The 18,321-nt window shown below is 43.7% G+C and overlaps 1 protein-coding gene across 6 annotated transcripts in view; it reads left to right on the top strand.

Annotated features, from left to right (window-relative positions):
* PNPLA7 (patatin like phospholipase domain containing 7) overlaps window positions 1-18,321 on the top strand; it is a 100,608-nt gene that overhangs the window by 875 nt on the left and 81,412 nt on the right. For 3 of the 6 annotated variants that reach the window (XM_015644743.3, XM_033518440.1, XM_033518443.1), the window contains exons 3-13: window positions 1,894-1,981; window positions 2,550-2,632; window positions 4,240-4,328; window positions 4,627-4,767; window positions 6,039-6,198; window positions 7,147-7,227; window positions 12,081-12,209; window positions 13,513-13,593; window positions 14,110-14,254; window positions 15,063-15,155; window positions 18,050-18,150. In XM_015644743.3, the coding sequence (XP_015500229.1) occupies window positions 1,894-1,981; window positions 2,550-2,632; window positions 4,240-4,328; window positions 4,627-4,767; window positions 6,039-6,198; window positions 7,147-7,227; window positions 12,081-12,209; window positions 13,513-13,593; window positions 14,110-14,254; window positions 15,063-15,155; window positions 18,050-18,150 (1,191 nt within the window). The remainder of the gene's footprint in view (window positions 1-1,893; window positions 1,982-2,549; window positions 2,633-4,239; window positions 4,329-4,626; window positions 4,768-6,038; window positions 6,199-7,146; window positions 7,228-12,080; window positions 12,210-13,512; window positions 13,594-14,109; window positions 14,255-15,062; window positions 15,156-18,049; window positions 18,151-18,321) is intronic. The other 3 variants (XM_015644744.3, XM_033518441.1, XM_033518442.1) reach the window with 3 other exon arrangements.

The raw sequence follows: 18,321 nt of genomic DNA, 5'->3' as shown, positions 1-18,321 counted from the left end.
TTTTTGGACTTATTTATTTCCCTTTGAGGGTTTCCAGAAACTGAAAGCAGCTGTGCCTAATTTGATAACACTGGGGCAATGCCTTCAGAAGCTTTTACTCTGAAAGAGACTTTCCTGCTGGGAGTTTTATCCTTTCAGGCTTTTAAGGATTAGTCCCATTTTATTGTGTGTGTGTTTTTTATTTCTTGCAAATCATGCATGCTCTGCTTCATATTCTAAACTGTTTCAATAATGCTATGATTTAAATACTTTCATTTTTAGCCTAAATAAGGAGGAGTTGCAGAATTCTGGCAGACTGCTCTTCTTGCATTTGTTTTTGATCATAAATTTGAACCTTAGACCAACAAGGCTTTCCCTAGTCGTGAAAAACAAACCCCATGAGAGGAAATAGTTCTCATAACTAAAAAAAACACACACAATGTACTTGTACACAGTTAACAATGTTTTGTGAAAATCCAGGTTCTGTAGTCAATACAAGACACGGGTGCCCCTGAGCTATGAGGAAGCTTTGTGTTTTGGCCTAATTCCAGTTTTAAGTCCTTGTTTTCAGGGCTGCTAAGCCTTTCCCACCCCTGCCTGGACAGGGAATGTGTCAGTGTTTGCCTTGGACTGCAGTGAGGAGCTGTTGGACTCTCAGCAGTGCTGGGTGCCTGTACTCTGGATGGGTGTGAGCTGCAGTTGTGAGCTATTTGTGCTGATTGCTGTTAAATCTCGAATTCTTTAAGAAACTTCAAGATCAGGAAGCAGAGAAATGCTCTTTATCCACACTCCTGCTCCATTTTCAGCTGCAGTGAGGGGCCCTGCAGGGTGGTCCCACAGATGTTGTGGGTCTGAGAGGGTTCTTTGGGGCTGGGTGAGGTGAAGTTCTTGGGTTGGGTGCTGAGCACAGCCCTCCTCAGAGAGGAGCTGCCCTGGTGGCTTGGCTGTGACCTCATTCCTGTCCCAGGAGCTGTCACAGCAATCACTGACATGTCTCAGGTGTCTGCACAGCTCAGCCTGGCTGCTTTGCTTCCTCTGCTTGTCCACAAGGATTGTCCAGGCTGGGAAAGATCCCCCTGAGTCTGAGCAGGGCAATATCATGTTGTCACTGGTGAAAACATTGCAAGAACCTCTCAGTGTTTCTTGGAGTTCTGAATTCTTCTTTCCCTTGTTGCTTTTCTGCACTGAGGCCCCAGCCTGGGCATGTTTGTGTTTTGTTCTTTTCCCCATGGATTTGTTTCTCCTCTTGCAGCAGCAGTGTGTCAGTTGGCAATTACTATTTTTGGTGTTATTTGAGCTCATACAGGTCAGGGGAGCAGCAGAACCGTCCATGTCCCAGTGTCCCTGACACTGTCAAGGGGAAATAAATACATTAAGTGACCACAAGAGACTTCTAGAGGAACTCTGTGTCACCAGGTGTTGTACCTGTTGCTGACACATCTTCAGCTTTTTATTTTTTCAGAGTCTTGTGACTTTTCACTACAATCCCATGAGTAATAGTCTGATAACAATAGTGACAGAGTTAGTTTGACTCATGTTGGGAAGATAAACATTAAAGTGCTAAAGTGACCTGAGGAGGCAAAGTGAGCAGAGGGGTCTGTGTGAGGTGACTGGTCTGGCAGGAGTTTCTTTTGTGCTGTAAAACTGGAATGAATTCCATTAGAGGGACCAGTTTGGTGACTTGGTGTACACTTCATTTTCCTCTTGCTGGCAAAGCTTCTTGCATATGAGATGTTTGAATTAAAAATTATTTGATAAATTTTAATAATTTGAATTAAATTAAAAAGTATTTACGAATGTGCTTGACTTTTAGACAGCTCACTGAACTGAGTGTTCTTCAGCCCTTCAAAAAGTATGTAGTAACTTCTGAAGCTGAAAATTATTGACTTCTTTCTCTCTAAATTCCCCTCCCAGCTGACTGGAATTGCAATTGGAGCTGCAGTTGCACTGTTGCTTGTAGCAGTTGTTGTGTTTGTCGTTTACAGAAGAGTGAGACAGTCTAGTAAGTACCTGATGACCGTGTAAGTCAAAACCAGTTTTTCCATTGATCTTCGGTCTTCTTGTAACTTTCTGTTGTAGCTGTTTGCTGTAGAGGTGTGGTTCTTGCAGGACAGCTGTAAAGAATGAAGAACTTGTGTTGGTTCACTTGCCCAGGTCTGAACCCAGAGCTGTCACATGCAGGACCTGGAGGTTTGATTTCTTTGGTGTATGAGCTGTGTCAGCTCATGTGATCAGTTGTGAATTATGCAGATTATTTCAACCCTACTGTGGTTTCACTGTCAGAGGAAGGAGAAATGATTGAATTAGAGGTTTCCTTCAGGAGATTAAAGCTACCCAGTCCTTCTGTCTGTTTGGAGAGTCCTTTATCTCCTCTGGGGCTGAGGTAGAGCCCCAAGGCAGCCCTGCCTTGGTCTGGCTTGGCCAGAGCTGGGGATTGAGGGATCCCAGGGTGGTTTAAATCCCACACACTGCCCACAGGAGCTCTTCTGAAGGCAGCAAAGTCCCCAAGCTGTGCTCAGGTGTTCTCCCAGCTGCTGAAGATGGTTTCTGATGTGATGCTTCTGTTTCAGAGCAACTTCAGCCACACGTGCCTCAGTACAGGTTTCGCAAGAGGGACAAAGTGATGTTCTACGGGAGGAAGATCATGAGGAAGGTGAGGGCATCTGGTAAAATCCAGTTTGGGAGGTGTAAAATTTGCAATACTTGTTGAGCCAGGTCCTTCAACCTATAAAATCTCCCTGGGATTTTGTGGATGTTTCAGAACTCCTGTGATACTGACTGCATTGCTGCTGGAGCCAGCAGTAGCTTCTCTTTCTGGCCAAACCTTTCCTCTTTGAAAAATATTTGTAGTAAATGAGGGTAGTAATAAATCAGTGAGTATCTGACTCCTGTGGACAGTTGATGATTGTTTAAATATCCCAGAATCCTGGTTTGGATTGGAAAGAACCTTCAAGCTCATCCAGTGCCACCTCTGCCATGGCAGGGACACCTCCCACTGTCCCAGGGTGATCCCAGCCCTGTCCAGCCTGGCCTTGGACACTTCCAGGGATCCAGGGACAGCCCCAGCTGCTCTGGGCACCCTGTGCCAGGGCCTGCCCACCCTGCCATGGTCCTGGCTATTCCCTGTGCTGCCAAGTCCAGGTGTGCACTCACTGCAAACCAACACCTGTAGAAAAAGAAGGGACAGGGAAGTAATCATCTTTAGTCACCCTGTGTTGAGGAACACTTCCTCCTGTGAACTGCCCCAGCCTCTGCCTCCCACACTTCATTGAGGTGAATTCAAACACTCTGAATTAATTAGACATTGGTGGGTTTAATATTCTGTTCTGGAGCTCTGTTTCATTGTGGAGGAGGTGGTTGCTCCCTGAATCTCGCATGGCAGGTCAGCCTTGAAACTGAACTTGGCCAAAGAAGCCCTCAATGAAAGGAAATTTTGTGTGTTCAAATTAATAATTTTAATATTGTTCACGATTTTCATGTTCAGCTTCATAATTTGAATAATTTTTAACCAAGCAGTTTATATGTAATTCACATAAGTAAAGAATGCTTAGGATTCCACATGGGAAAATAATTTCAGGTAGCTTTTAGTTTGAGTTTTTGACCTTACTTTTTGCTTTTCTTCCCAAGTAAAGCAGAGAACATTACATCCAAACTGCTGTGGGTTGCACTTCATGGGTTTTTGATAACATACCAAGATTTTACTTAAAAAAAAATCCCCCAAAACTAATTAGAAATTCCTTTTGTGGCAGAAACTTCTTACAGAGATTCAATTCTTTGGGTAACAAGTGGAGAAGTGGTTTGAAATTACCTAATGAGGGGTTTTCTTGGTGTAGCAATTAGGGTGTTTCTCCAGAGGGTGGCACCTGGGAACTTGGAAATGCAAGGAAAAGCCTTGGTTTGTCACCATCCCAGCTAGATAGAATCCTGGAATATCCTCAGTGGGAAGGGACCCACCAGGATCATCCAGCCCAGCCCCAGACACACCAAGAATCCCACCCTGGGCATCCCTGGAGCTCTGGCAGCCTCTTACCATCCATTAGCACTGTAGTAGTTGATTGGTAAAATCAAAATATTCTCTGCTTGCTTTAGAGAAAGGAAATGATCCTGAAGCAGATAATCCAATCCTCCAAGGTCTTACATGAGCTCTTCACTGTGCTCACACTCTGATGGCTGGTAAATGTGTTGGTGCCTCAGCAGGGTTGGAATTAACGGGTTGGTTTTGGGGTTTTGTGACTTTTTGTGTCTGTTATTTCCTCCTAGGTTACAACTCTTCCCAACTCTCTGGTTGGGAACACCGTCCCTCGCCAAAGGATGCGGAAACGGGCAAAGGTTTTATCTCTGGCTAAAAGGTACCTGGGGCTTGCTTTGGGGGCTGCTTTGGGGTTTTTGTTTGTGCTGTGGAACTTAACCCTTTACAGAGCCCTTTTCTGCAGCTGCTGGTTTTTCCCAGTCCTGTCAGCTGTGGATCAGTGGGAGGTTTGCTGCACTGGGGTGGTTTTGGTGAGGAAGGGCAGGAGGGTGGAATGCTTTAGCTAACTAATAATGTGTAACTTGGGATGGTGAATTTTACTACTTGCTTTATTCTTGTTTAACATTTCCTGTTAGCACAAATGAGGGAACATGCTGAACTTAAGTTTTCCTTTGTAGGATTCTGCGTATTAAGAAGGAATGTCCAACTCTGCAGAGGAAAGAACCTCCTCCTTCTTTGCTAGAGGCAGATCTGACTGAATTTGATGTCAAGAATTCCCACTTGCCATCAGAAGTCCTGTACATGCTTAAAAATGTCAGGTAATGTTAAATGGAAAGAGAAATTTAGAGTTTGGTTTTGATGGATGTTGAAGTGGTGTAACTATTTGACAGTTTTACGATTGCATGGTCAGAATCCTGAGGGAGTTGACTGAAATTCATCTGAGCATAAGGACAGAATAAATGACTTTGAATTTTCTAGAAACTTTAAGAAAACAGTTGAGTTTTTAAAAAAAATTAAACAAAAGAGATGGGGGAAAAGGGAAGTGGGTTAGTTGCCTCATTTTGGGAACAGTGCTAACAAAGGTGTTCTAACATGGACAGATTTAGTACATCTTAAAACTTCTGTTTAGGCTATATCAGACAATTTTTCTTTGTGCAGAAAAGCATCATAATTGGTAAATGTTAATTGGATACCATATTGACAGCTCCCTGAGCTGCAGAATCTTTTACTCCTCTGCCTGAAAAGGTTGCAAATAAATCAAAGTCAACTTAATCCCCACAGCTCTTTGGCAGACTAAGGAGAAGGGATGGTGTTTGTGCCCCTTCACAAAGGGTTAAATTTGCTGACACAGAAAAGAGATCTTCCAATCTGTAATTTTGGTTTTGCTTGTGGATGTTCATTTTTCCTCCCAGCTGTGATATGATGTAGTTCTGAAGGTCATACATTCTCAAATAAAAATGCTGTGTCAGTCATCTGAACTTGCTACTGTGGAATTACGATCTCCTATGAGTGATTGATGCTGCAGTAGGATTTGATGGATTGGTCCTGATAAATGTGAGCTCTTGGAGCCCTGTGCAGAGTGATCAGGTGTGAAACCCATATTTCTCTCTGCCTGGCAGTGACTGACTGGAGTCCAGGTGCATGCTACCTGCAGGAGATGGAATATTCCAAACTTGCAAGTCCATGCAGATGACTTTTCCCTCTTTGCAGTATTTCTCCTGTGTCCTGCTGCCATGGACAGGGCAGCTGCACTCACAGGGGAAGTAACTGGGGTAATTTTCTCACAGAGTCTGTGTACCTGGCAGGTTTTTATTTTTATTCTCCTCCTCAGGTCATGCTGGTGTTTGCTGGAGCAAGTTTGGCTGTACTTCCTTCTGAGCCTGCATTCCTTGGAGGGCTCCTCCAAAGGAGCCCCAGCATTTACATTTTCTGTGTTCCATGCTGCTCTTGCACCTTATTTTGGGGAGCTCTTTGAGGCTCCTTCCCTACAGCTCCTCCTCTGCTCTTTGTGCCTGGAGCTTTACTAATTCAGGAAGGATTTTCCAAGGAGTGGATTTCAGGTTTTCCCTTTGCATTTTCTTTGCTGCAGGGTCCTTGGGCACTTTGAGAAGCCCCTGTTCCTGGAGCTGTGCAAGCACATGTTCTTTGTGCAGCTGCACGAGGGCGAGTACATCTTCCGTCCTGGGCAGCTGGATGACAGCATCTACGTGGTGCAGGATGGAAAGCTGGAAGTTTGCATCCAAGAAAGTGTAAGAACCCAGTGCTCTGCACTTCCTGAGAGAAATCTGTTGGCACAGCAAATAGGCTGGCATGAATCATTAAGCATTGATTAAACTTAGACATGTGAATTGCAGTGGTTTAGGAGGGATTAATCCCAGCTCTTCAGGGCTGTGGCATTTGTAGAGATCAAGGTTTGTAGCTCTGGTCTCTCGTGTCTCAGGTGAGAGAGCAGAACACAAAGGTGATGAGGCAGCTGGAAATATCCTCACAAAAGAGATGTGGCAGTTATTGAGGGAAGACAGGGTGAAAGGTGGGCTTGGAAACATCCACCTTTGGAAAGTATTTGGACACAGGGAGCAGGAGAAACCAAACTCTCCTCAGAATAGTCCAGCAGGAGCCAGTGGGGTTTGTCTGGGAGGTGGAAGAGTCAGATTTGCTTTTGGGTAAACAGGAGAAAAAAGATGATGATTTATTTTCCATGTGAGTCTTAAAATGTTGAGCACCAGTCCTTGTGATCCCTTCTGCCAAGTTAAATTTTTAATTTCTACCTTTTTCCTGGCTGAAGTTTGAGTTTAACTTTTGGATGTGAGCAGTTTTCCCACAGCTGAAAGTTTAGTGGGCTTGTGTTTGGAAATTATATGAAATTTGCTGATTTCTGTGTGTTTTTACATTTAGATTCTCCTGCTTTGTACAACCTTTTTACAGGCTCCCTCAGTAAAGGGAGCTCATTCTGTCTCTGGGTGAGGGAAGCTTTTTGTTTTGTTGGTGTTAGCTAGCAAAGACAAGCAGGTCACAACATCCCTGGAAAAAACTGCCTCGTATTTTCTTTTAATTTATCACTTTTAGAATGCTGGTTTAAATCTGTGATTGGAATTAGCACATCTCCATCAGAGCAGAGAGAAAAGAAGCATCCAAGCTTTCTGAAATGCTGCAAATGCAGCTGTGAGGCTGCAGTAATGCTGTGTGTGTGCTTGCAGGATGGAACAGAGGTGGTGGTGAAGGAGGTGCTGGCAGGAGACAGCGTGCACAGCCTGCTGAGCATCCTCGATGTCATCACGGTGAGTTCTGGGAGGGGCACATTCCTGCTGGGTCCCAGGGGAAGCTGGGTTTTAACATTGCTAGGAAAGAATCAGAATGCAAAATGGCTTTTTGGATGAATTTTCCTCCTCCCAGGCCTTTGCCAGGTGTAAGCTGAGCTTTGTGGTGTGCAGGGTGGTTGTGAAATGTGTGTTTGGCTGGCTGCTCCTGATTAGCAGGAAGATTTGAGTGATCCCTTTAAGTCTGGAAAACTGAAATTACAGTTTGATTTGCTCAACTCACAGCTCAGGCAGGAGCAGGACCAGCCTGGGGCCCAGGCTTTTACACATTAGATGGGTTGCTTAATGAATTTGTTTTTATTTAGTCTAATGAAAATCAATCTGACAGTTGTTAGTACTGTAATTGTACTGGGAAACCAGTTGATGGATTTATTTTGTTTGGTAGCATCTGGTGCTGGTGGGCAGCTGAGGACTGTGCTCCTTGGCAGGGGCCAGGATGAGCTGAATGCTGATCCTGTTCACTGCAAAATTGGTGGATTTTGTTTCAATTGGGATTGGACTGGTGGTTTTGCTGAAATCTATTTAGGAATGCCTAAATGGAAGGTGTTGAATTCAACATCTCTGATAATACCCGAGCCCTGAAGGGGTTTTCTTGAAGGATTTTGGTAGGATGGGATTTGAGAGGGTGAAGATAAATCTAATCAGTAAGTTGTTAATATTTGACCTTGTAACATGTTTCTGCCATGCTTGGCTGTCTGTTCATCAAAAGGTGCCTTTGCTCTGTGTGTGAGTAGTTAAAGGATTCTCTGAAGTGTTTTTTGTCACTTCCAAAAGCAGTCATACACCTCTACATCCACATTATCTGTAAATCTATATTATGTATTTCTGTAGTTCCCATAAAACCTATTGACAGTGATAACATTTTTAAGCCTGGTCACATTTTTTTTCTGTAGAAAGGGAATAATTTGGACTGTACAAGTCTAGTTCTTGCTGTCAAATTAATAATATCTTTGTAAATCCATTTTAGTACCTTTGCCCTTGTTACTTCCACCACTAAATTTTCTCCTTGACAATATTCTAAAGAGCAGGGCCTTCAGGAACATGAATACCAGTCATGTTCTTTCTTGTTCAAAAAGAATAGAAGAAAATAAATCCTTGTATAGCAGTGCTTTATGGTTTTGTTTTCTAAAAAAATGGTTGCCATTCATTTTTTGTCTCGTTGGGTTTTTTTAATTTTTAATTCTCATTCTGTCTTTTTTTTTTTTTTCTCATTAGTTATACCACTGGTAAGTAAAAAATAAAAATGATTGAAAGTGTGCTGAACAGAGTTAGCAGTCTGCAGAAGAATCTGTAATGAAAAATCCTTGAAATATTTTTTGCTAAACTTGTTCTCATTTATTTTTACAACTCTTTTGTTCCTCACTTCCCAGCTTTATGAACTGCTTGTTTCATTGCTGTTTTTCCTCTTCCTTATGTTCCTTGCAGACTTTAGGCAGAGGAGTAGCATGAAAATAGGCAAGGAGAGAGGAAGTAGCACTGGATCAAAATAGAGGAGACCCCTCAGTGTCATCCCAAATCAGTGAGTGAGTCTTAGAACATCTTGCAGATACCATAACCTGAATTAGATTTCACTGCTCCACCAAACACACAGCTCTGACGTGAAGAAAGGGTGTATTCAGAGAGGATTTCAGTTGTCTGAGCTGGATTTGTGATTCTTTTGACTGGTTTTGCAGCAGGTGATGTCAGGCTGGTCCCTCAGTTGAGAGTTGTGCAAGAAAGTTGAGCTGGTTTCAAGAAGTGGCAAGATCTTGTTGGTTGACCTAAAAGAAAGGTCACACCAGAGGAACTTTGCTAATTGTATCTTTCAGCTTTTAAACTGAAAAGTCCCTTTAGTTCTACTAAATATAAAGGTAGCAGCTGTGATGTGAGCCTCCACTTATTCTGAGAACAGATCAATGCTGCTTTCTCCAAACTCTGAGGAGAAACTGGAAGCTTTTGAATCCTGCAGGCCCTCTCCTGGTGTTCTGGAACAGTTCTGAGGTCCAGTTAATGTCTCTGACTTGATACTGCCTCAAATACCAAAGAAATCTCTGAGCTGAGCCTTGTTGATGTCTCTTGTTTTCAGCAGCTCTTGCTGAGAGCTTGTGTGTGCAGCCAGAGCTCTTCCCAGAACAGTCAATGTTCATCCAGAGTGAGCTGGTCCAGCACAGCTGTGATGCAGATTTCTGGAGATTTGGGGGTCACTCTTTTCTTATCCTTAGGAAAACTGGGGCCTGGTGGCATAGCTGGAATAAGAAAGTTGGGAAATGAGGAGGCTGTGAGGGATATTGTTCAAATGGCAGTGATTGAGGGGGGAGATGAAAGTCAGGATTAAAAGAAGCTGGAAGAACCCTTGGCTAAAGGTGAGCCTGCAGGGCTGACAAGATAGATGAGGTTATAAAGAAGTGATTGATGGCTGCAAGAGCTTTGGGTGCAGCAGTGTTGATGCAGAGGATGGAAGGAAGGAGTGAGGAGGACAAAATCCAGCCATGGAAGTGGGGAGAACATGCCAGATTTTTGGGTCCAAAAGGGAGCTACCACTGCAGGTGGGAGAATGTGAAACATCCAAGTCTCTCTGCAGCAGATTTCTTGACCAAACTTGATTGGATTTGGCCATAAGCTGTACCTGGGCTCAGCTGCTGCTTGGAGGTGATGCCTCAGCTCTTGGAATGAGACAGAAGTAAATAATTACCTGCCCTGAGAACACAAAGTTCTCTGTTGGAAAAAAATCTGTTTCATAACTGATTATAACTTAACTGTTCTTGTCATCTCAGTGTGTGATTGCAAAATAGTATAATTTGGATGTGGTATTCTCCCTGTGCTGCTCATAACATTAGATCTGAGAGAAGTGACAATTATGGAACATTTCCTCCTCACACTCCTCTGACAGCTCTTGCATGTTCCAGCCCCATTAGCTGTGGTGCTGGCCCTTTCAGAAGAGCTGCTCTCATGCAGGGATTTCAAAGAGGCAAAATTATATGCTGAAAACTTGGAGGAATGGGCTGTTCTTTGGAGAAAAAGGCTTGTGCATCATTATCTGTTATTATCCTGAAGCCCTTTTTTTGAGGTTGTCAGCACTGAGCACTTTGCAGAAAAACCCAAACACTTCACTGGGCAGGTTGGAGACCAGTTCTGGGATACCCAGGGCTCAGTTTGCTCTTTTGAATAACTCATGAAACACCATTAAACTTGGTGCTTATCCTTGTCCAGCAACTAAAGTTGGCATCTTTCCTTATTTTCTTACTTTATATTTGCTGTAGAGATCGGTAGGAAATGCAGTGCTTAAAAGCATTTTCTTTTACATGTAAGTATAAGAAGTCCAAATTAATTCTTCATGTAAAGCCAGACTTCAAACCAGCCTGTAAAATAGGAATTTTTTTTGCATTTATTTTTGGGTACAGCCAAAGCACGGAAATGTAATTTGTTAATTTCTTTACTTAATTAAAAGAAACTTGGGAAAACTGAGGACGCTGACAGCTTTGCACTGTAGGTCAAAGAGATGTTAAAAATTTCAGATCCCTCAGGAACTTGAAAATCAAGGCTATTAATATCATGCCCAGATTTTATAAAAAGGTCAGCTGAAGTTGGTATAATTAAGAAATCGGTTCCAATTAATTTAATTTAATTTTAGAATCTGTTTCATGGCGCCTTCCAGACCAGCAGGGAGACAGAGCTGCAGCTTTATTTTCCAGAGTGATTAGAGAAAGTCTCTTGTCTGGTTTTGTTGGGTTCTTTAGGCAGGAATTCCTTCGAAGTGCTTGTGTTGAGTTTTCTGATGCTCTGTAAGTCTTGCAGGCAGTTTGGTTTGTAATCAGCATTTAACATCTGTGTGTCAGTGTTGGGAAAAAGGTGCCTTCTGTTGCTCTGGAGGGGGAGAGCTGCTGGAGCTGTGAGGTGCTGGTAAAATAGAAACTCCATTTCTTCCTTCACTCCTGCTCTGTGATGCAAAAAAGCTCATTTTATCTTATAAATACTGTGTAAATCAATATTTGTTGGATTAGTAAATGAATTTGTGAGTTAGAGATGTTGTTTCCAGCATTTATTAAGTGGGTAAAAGGGACACTGCCTTTTTATCCAAGTGTTTGGCAGTAGATTTTTGTTAAAATCTATTCTCATTTAAGGGGGAAAATCCAAACCCAGAAGCTTGCCTTCCAGTGTGAAAAAAAATCACTGTATTCTACCCACTTTTCATTTGTTTGTTAGTTCTCCATCTGTTCTTTGAGCAGGATGGTCTAGACCCACTTTGTCTCCAGTAAAGAGAAGCTGTTTGGCTTTGTCACATGGAATATTTCATATATTCATATATACATATATAGATATAAAAAATATATATATGAAAAAATATGTATATTTATCTTGAAACACAAGAAGTCTGCCTGTCTTTTGTCTTACTTCATTATGTCTGTAATTACTGTACAATTTTGTTGTGTTTTTCACTGGTTGTGTGAGTCTGGGGATGTTTTTGCAGCAAATAACTTGGTTGTCAGTACCGATAATAAAATCAACAACCCCTCTTTTTTCTGCAGTCTTGACTAGCTGGGATTTCAAACTCTTCTGAAGGCTGGTTTGTAATAAAAACTGTGTCAGAGCTGAGAGCCTGGCACTTCCCTCAACGTGATCCAACTCCCTGGAGCTCTTATTTCCCTGCCCCTGTCTCTAATGCAGGTGTGAATTCATCCTCACGACACCCCCCGTGGGCATGGAGCACCAGCTCGAGGCTTTCTGTGCCCAAATGGTGTCTGTCAGACACAGACAGCAGCAAAGCAGGAATATGGGAGGAATTGGATTGGATAATTGATGGATTTTAACCTCATGCCTCTGGAATTTTCTCTTAGGGTCACCCTGCTCCCTATAAAACCGTCTCGGCCCGAGCAGCCACTCCATCCACAATTCTGAGGCTTCCAGCCAGTGCCTTCCAGGATGTGTTCCAGAAATACCCTGAAACCCTTGTGAGAGTGGTGCAGGTAGGTAGAGCTGATGGGGAAGGGGGAGCCACTCTCATTTCCAGCTTACAGGAGGATATTTAGAGGCTCAGCAAGCTCATCATCCATCCTTTGGTAGATACGGAACTGCTCAGCACAGCTTATCAAGATTTGGACTTGTTCTGCTGTTCTCATGGCTGTTGAGCCCTAGACTTAATAATCCAGCATTATCACAACAGGAAAATATAATTTATGTATCTGTAGATCTCCATTAATTGAGTTTCTGGCTGTGGTACCCTCATCAATCAGCCAGACCTGCAGTGTGAGTTTGTTGTTCCTCAGGGAGTAGAAAGGTGCTGGTGTGGGCTCTGCAGCTTGTGGTGCTCCAGAACGGCTGAGAGTCGTGAACAGCCTGCCACATGTCCTGAAACAGGACTGCTGGACCCTCAGGAGCTCTTTGCTGAGGCCTGATGCTTTGTAGGAGTCACAAAATTCAGACTGATGTGTGAATTTTCACTTCAGGAGCCTCTGTCAGCAGCTGAGGGAAGAGCTGTGCTTTGTGTCAGTTCTGTGTTCACTTTCTGTTGCTTTGCAGGGGCTCAGACAGCTCTCAGGTGAGCATCTCCTCCTGCAGGTGGGAGGTGGTGCAGGGATCAGGATTAGGGATTTCCAGGGGTGGTGCCTTGTCCCACAGCTGTAGCAGCCACAGGGTGACCCCACAAATCACTCTGGGCTGTCCTTTTGCTTTGCTACCACTTCTGGATCTGTTTGTCCTTGCAGACAGTTCTGGTCTCTGGATGATTTATGAGCAACACATGAACCTCCTCATACTGCTGGTTGAAGGAGAACAGATCATTAGCACCAAATTAATTTGCTCTGTGAGAGCTGATACAAAAGAGAGGATGGCTCAGGAGTGGGAATTAGCTGACAGGGGAAGGTGCCACTGATTCCAGTGTTAGGTTTGAGTGCTTGTGGGGCAGTGGGACAGATTCTCTATGGGGAGAGCTGGAATAGTTTTATTAATGAGGAGGAAAATTGGAAGCAAATACTTCTATTTCAAGGCACTTTTATTATTGATGTTTATAGAAAGCAAAAAAGCATTTGGTGTTTGGGAGTAAGGCTTTGGATTCTCGTGCCATCAAATGATTGTGAAGTCATTGGTAAATCATTTTAATCTATCTCTGTCTCAATTTATCAGCTGCTAAAAGGAATTTCAGCTTAGGGTACAGTCTGTATTTTATAGAATGCTTTCAGGTACTCTAGTGCATGATTGTGTCTAAATGCCAGAACAAGTGTGGGAGAATGTTAAATCCATTGCTATTGCTTCTTTATTCCCTGTTTGCAGATCATCATGGTGAGGCTGCAGAGGGTGACGTTCCTGGCCCTGCACAACTACCTGGGGCTGACCACGGAGCTCTTCAGCTGTGTGAGTTTGGGAGGCAGGCCCTCAGCTCTCCTGACAGGGCACAGAGAGGTTTTCCTTCTTCCAGAAGGTCATAAAACAAATGCTACATATTAATTTTGTAAGACAGTGCTTGAGGGCTGAGGCACTTGTACAACCAGCCCATAAAAGCCAGCCTACGCCGATGCCTGGGGAATTGGTGGGGAGGCTTAAACTTCCCAAGTGCATCATTCCAGAGTGATGTCAGTGCTCTGCTCCGTGCTCCAGCAGTTCTGGTGTGTGCTAATGATGTCACCTCTGCTGGAGCTGTGGGGAAAATGTGGTGGCAGAGGGTGAGGGAATGCTCAAAACGTCGAGCTGGGAATCCCCAGGCCCTGTGGGATGCACTGAGGGAGCTGCAGATCCCAGGGCAAGTCACCCTTGGGGGTCTGGGACTGATCAGCACAGCCTGAGAGCCTCCTGGGGGTCTGTGCAGGCTGCAGGGTGTGGAACACGTGTGAGGGGGTGGTTGATGTTTGTTTGTCCCCTCTCTGATCCCAGCAGAGCCAGGCCATCCCTCTGATCTCCGTGAGCAGCGTCACCGCCGGAGGCAGCGCCGGCAAGGCAGGGAAGAGACAAACATCCAGTGCTTTGGAGGAAGAGCGTGGAGAGAAGTTTGAAAAGTCTGGAGAAGCACTGGAAATGGGTAATGCCTCTGCAAACATGGGGGACCTGTCCTCTGGGATTTTCTTTAATTTTTATACTACTCACAGAATCCCAGACTGGTTTGGGTTGGGAGGGATCTTAAAGCCCATCCAGTCCCACCTCTGCCATATTCAGGGACACTTTCCACTGCTCCAAGCCTCATCCAGCCTGGCCTTGGGCACTTGGAGGGATCCAGGGGCATCCAGAGCTTCTCTGGGCACCTGTGCCAGGGCCTCACTGCCCTTAATAGTGAAGAATTTCCTCCCCAGATCCACTCTAATCCCACCCTCCTTCAGCTTGAGACCATTCTCCTCCTTTCACTACATTTCATCCACTGTTCACATCATTGCTATTGATCAGAGGAATTTATCAGAGTAGTTAAGGATTGTCTTAGATTAATTTAAGGTTTGAAGCCTTAGCTTCAGTGGGGAAATATTACTGTGTTCTTAATGATACTGAGGGATGAAGGAAAGGGGAGAAGTGGCTCCTCATTTTGAATGCAGAGAGGGAGTTGGGAGAATTCAGAGCTGTAGACACCAGCAGAACTGCTGGATTTGTGTCTCTTCAGCCTAAAGACTCAGTACTGAAGGTAGAGCCAGGAAAATAAATGGAGTTGAAGTTTGCCTCTGCAGATGGAAAAATATTAATTAAGTCAAAACCAGGAAAAATGTTTAATCAATATTTAATGTCAGCGTTTCAGAATCTTTAAGTCAGCCTTTAATAGTGGGTAGTTAAAGGTTCTTCTTATTAGTGAAACTTACTTTATTAAGGGATATCTTGTGTTTACAACACTTGTTTTTAAATTTCAGATATGTTGAGGATTTCTGGTGCAGAAAACTCTGAGCATGTTTTCAGAAGAAGCCTTTCATCACCTCCCTATGCAGGGTCTATAGAGGCTTCTAGTAAGTAGTGCTTGGCAAAATTGTGGCAAATATGTAATTTATCTAATCATGGGGGAAACCACATGATCTCTGGAGTGCTGGGTTAGATAATTTTCCTGTTTATGGTGGATAATCACCTTGCAGTCCTGTTCATGGTAGATAATAGTCTTGCAGTGGTGCTGCTTCCTTACTCATTGGTCAAAAAATTATTTAGTAACAAATGGATTTTTATCCCAGGGAGCATTCCCTTGCTGTCATTATCAGCAATGGGGAACATCATTTGGCTTCCAAGACCTGCAAATGAAGAGCTTTATTAATTGATACTACTGAAACAAACTGAATTATGATGATAGGCCATCATCTTTCACATAAAAGATGACACACGTTTCTTGCTTGGCTGATTGTCCCAAAAAGCACATTACATGGCTTTGCTGCTTTTAGAGGAATGTTCTTTAGAGTGGATAATAAAGGTGATGGATCATGGGATGCTCTGAGGAGACATTTATGAGACTGAGCTGGTTTGATGCTGCAGTACCATTTTGGGGAACTTTAGTTACTCCACTGTAGCCATTTTGCTCTGGGCCTGGTGTTTAGGGCAGCTTTGTGTTCCAGGGAATCTGGAGTTCCTGTGGGAATCACAGGCATCAGTCTCTGTTAGATGAGTAATAAATTAACCACTGTGAGGGAGCTCCAAGGCCATGCTCAGGTACTGTTAATAGAGAAATGTTTAATCAGTGGAATAAAGGTGCCCTGGGTACTTTAGAAGATGTTTGTGTTGCTCACCTTGGCTGTTGATTTAGGAGAAAGGAACATACTCTGAGGGGCTGAAGGGGAGACAAGGAAGGAGCCAGGCTGAGGGAGCCCTCAGCACTGAGAGCTTTCCCCAGGGTGAGGTTTGTGTCACTTGTTGCTGCCTTGTGGAGTTGCTGGTGTGCTCAGAGGAGAGCAGGGAGGAGTTCCTTCAACTTTAACACTGGAGGGATGATTTGTTTCCTCTTCAGTTCCTGCTGGGCAAATGTAAAGGTCCCACTTAGATTTTTTTCATGGTTTCTGTGTTACTGGCCAGAGGGGTGGGTGTGATGGAAAAGTAGGATTTTGGCTGGGGTAAGCAGATCATCTTTTAAAGCCAGGGAGACAAATTAAGAGAAAATACTGACTGATCCACACAAGACTTGGCTTGATTTTCACGTGTGTGAGGTTGATTTACACTAAGAATTATAAAATGCACCAATGGGCTTGATTCAATGGTAAATTAATTAATCCTTGCCCTGAACACAGGGCCCTTCCCCCAGGCAAATGAGGCAGTTCAGTGAGCTCTGCCTGTGCAGCCCTGTGACATTCTCAGGGACAGTCCTTGTGTGTTCTGAGGAGCTTTAATATGGAAGGAACTCTGTGAACTTCCAAGTGGATGTGTCCATTTGTCCTTCCTTTCTCCTTTTATGTGTCATAGAAGTTATGCCAGGGTACACAGAGCTTAGCAGAGAGAGAGAATTAATTTTTACTGACAGAAGGAGCGTATCTAATTGGGTAATTATGATTTGCCTGTTAGCAGAGCTGATTTCTTCTCACTGTTTAGCTTGCACAGAAAGTGTCTTGATGTCTGTAATGAAAAGATCAAGATCTTGCTTCAGATTCTATTCCACTGCTTAGTTGTGTGTTCAGACTCCATGGAATATTGATTATGTTTATTATTAATTCAGAGAGGAGAAAACTGTTAGAGTCATACAGATGCTGTTATCTCAACATCTCCTTGATTTGCTTGTTGTTAGAATTAATAAACACTGATAAAAATTGCTTTGGGAGCAAACACTTCTGCCTCAGTTGATCCTGGGGCTGGCTGTAATTTGTTCTTCTGGGTTTTTTTGTGTACTTATCTAACTTGAGACATGGCAGTTGTTTAGATGAGGGAATAGGATTCTGCCAGTTCAGGCTTTATAACTGTACTAACTTTGTGTGGAGAAAGATAGATAGATAGAATTAATTCATTGAAGCATCTGGGCTGGGGGACAGAGGAATTGGAAAGCAGAAATTGGAAAACAGGGAGCCAGATCAGCTCATATGGAGCTGCTCTTTCTGCTATCCCAGTTTACTGTTTATAGCTGATTTAGGGTCTTTTATGCTGCAGTGTGCAGGAAATTCAGTTAATGGCATCAACAGCATTACTATTTGTTTTTATTTTTTATCTTATGGCTTGTAAGTTCTGGTGCTGATCAACTTTGGGTCAACTTGTTGTGTTCCTTGTTTGGAGGCTGATCATTAAACAACTTTATTGTCATCCCAGTGGCAGGTTTGAAATGTACAAAGATTTGTTTATATTTGTAGATCACAGAATCATGATCAAAGTCAGAAAAGACCCTTTAAGATTTTCAAGTCCCACTGTCAGGCCGGCACCAGCCCTGTGTTCACCAGTAACCCTTTGTCCTCAAGGACACCCACATGTCCTCTGAGCACTGCCAGGGGTGGTGTGCCCTGCCCTGGGCAGCCTGTGCCACTATTTTACAGCCCTTTCCATGGAAAGATTTTTCCTGATATCTCATGTAAACCTCCCCTGGCAGAACCCAAGGCCGTTTCCTCAAGGTGACATGGGAAGAGTACTCTGAGATAGATCATACTGTGATATTTGTGATACCATATTGAATATTTGTGACAGTGGCATTCTTCCCTTGGCCTAGCTGGGGCTGGAGATAGGAGTCAAGCCCCTTCAGAAATAAAAATTGTGGTTGTGAATTCTGGGATGTGTTGTACACCCAAGTTAAGATGGGAAGATTTAAAATTCCAGCTCAAAAGGAACTGGGAAATAACAGGAACGTGAATGTGCCACTTGCTAAAGTTGCTCCACTCAGTGTTTTACCTGCTGTTCCTGAGAAGCTGCTCTCCAGGAGGTGCTGAAACCAGGATTTTTGTGTTGCTTTCAGACAATTCCAGCGGTGCCAAATCCGACATGGACATGGCCTACGAGAGGGCCAGGGTGCAGCTGGCCCCCGAGGACGCTGCTGGCAGCCCCAGCGTGGCCAAGGTGGGTCTGCTCCTCCCTGAGATGCCAGCCTGAGTCCTGCCCTGCCCTTCCCAGCTTCCTTCTGCTCAGAGGCATTGCAGTGTTCCTCCTTTTCCTTTTCCTTTTCCTTTTCCTTTTCCTTTTCCTTTTCCTTTTCCTTTTCCTTTTCCTTTTCCTTTTCCTTTTCCTTTT

This window comes from Parus major, chromosome 17 (genome assembly GCF_001522545.3).
Source record: "Parus major isolate Abel chromosome 17, Parus_major1.1, whole genome shotgun sequence".
NCBI lineage: Eukaryota > Metazoa > Chordata > Aves > Passeriformes > Paridae > Parus > Parus major.
Note: the sequence above shows the minus strand (reverse complement) of the source record. Positions and strands in the feature narration are given on the sequence as shown.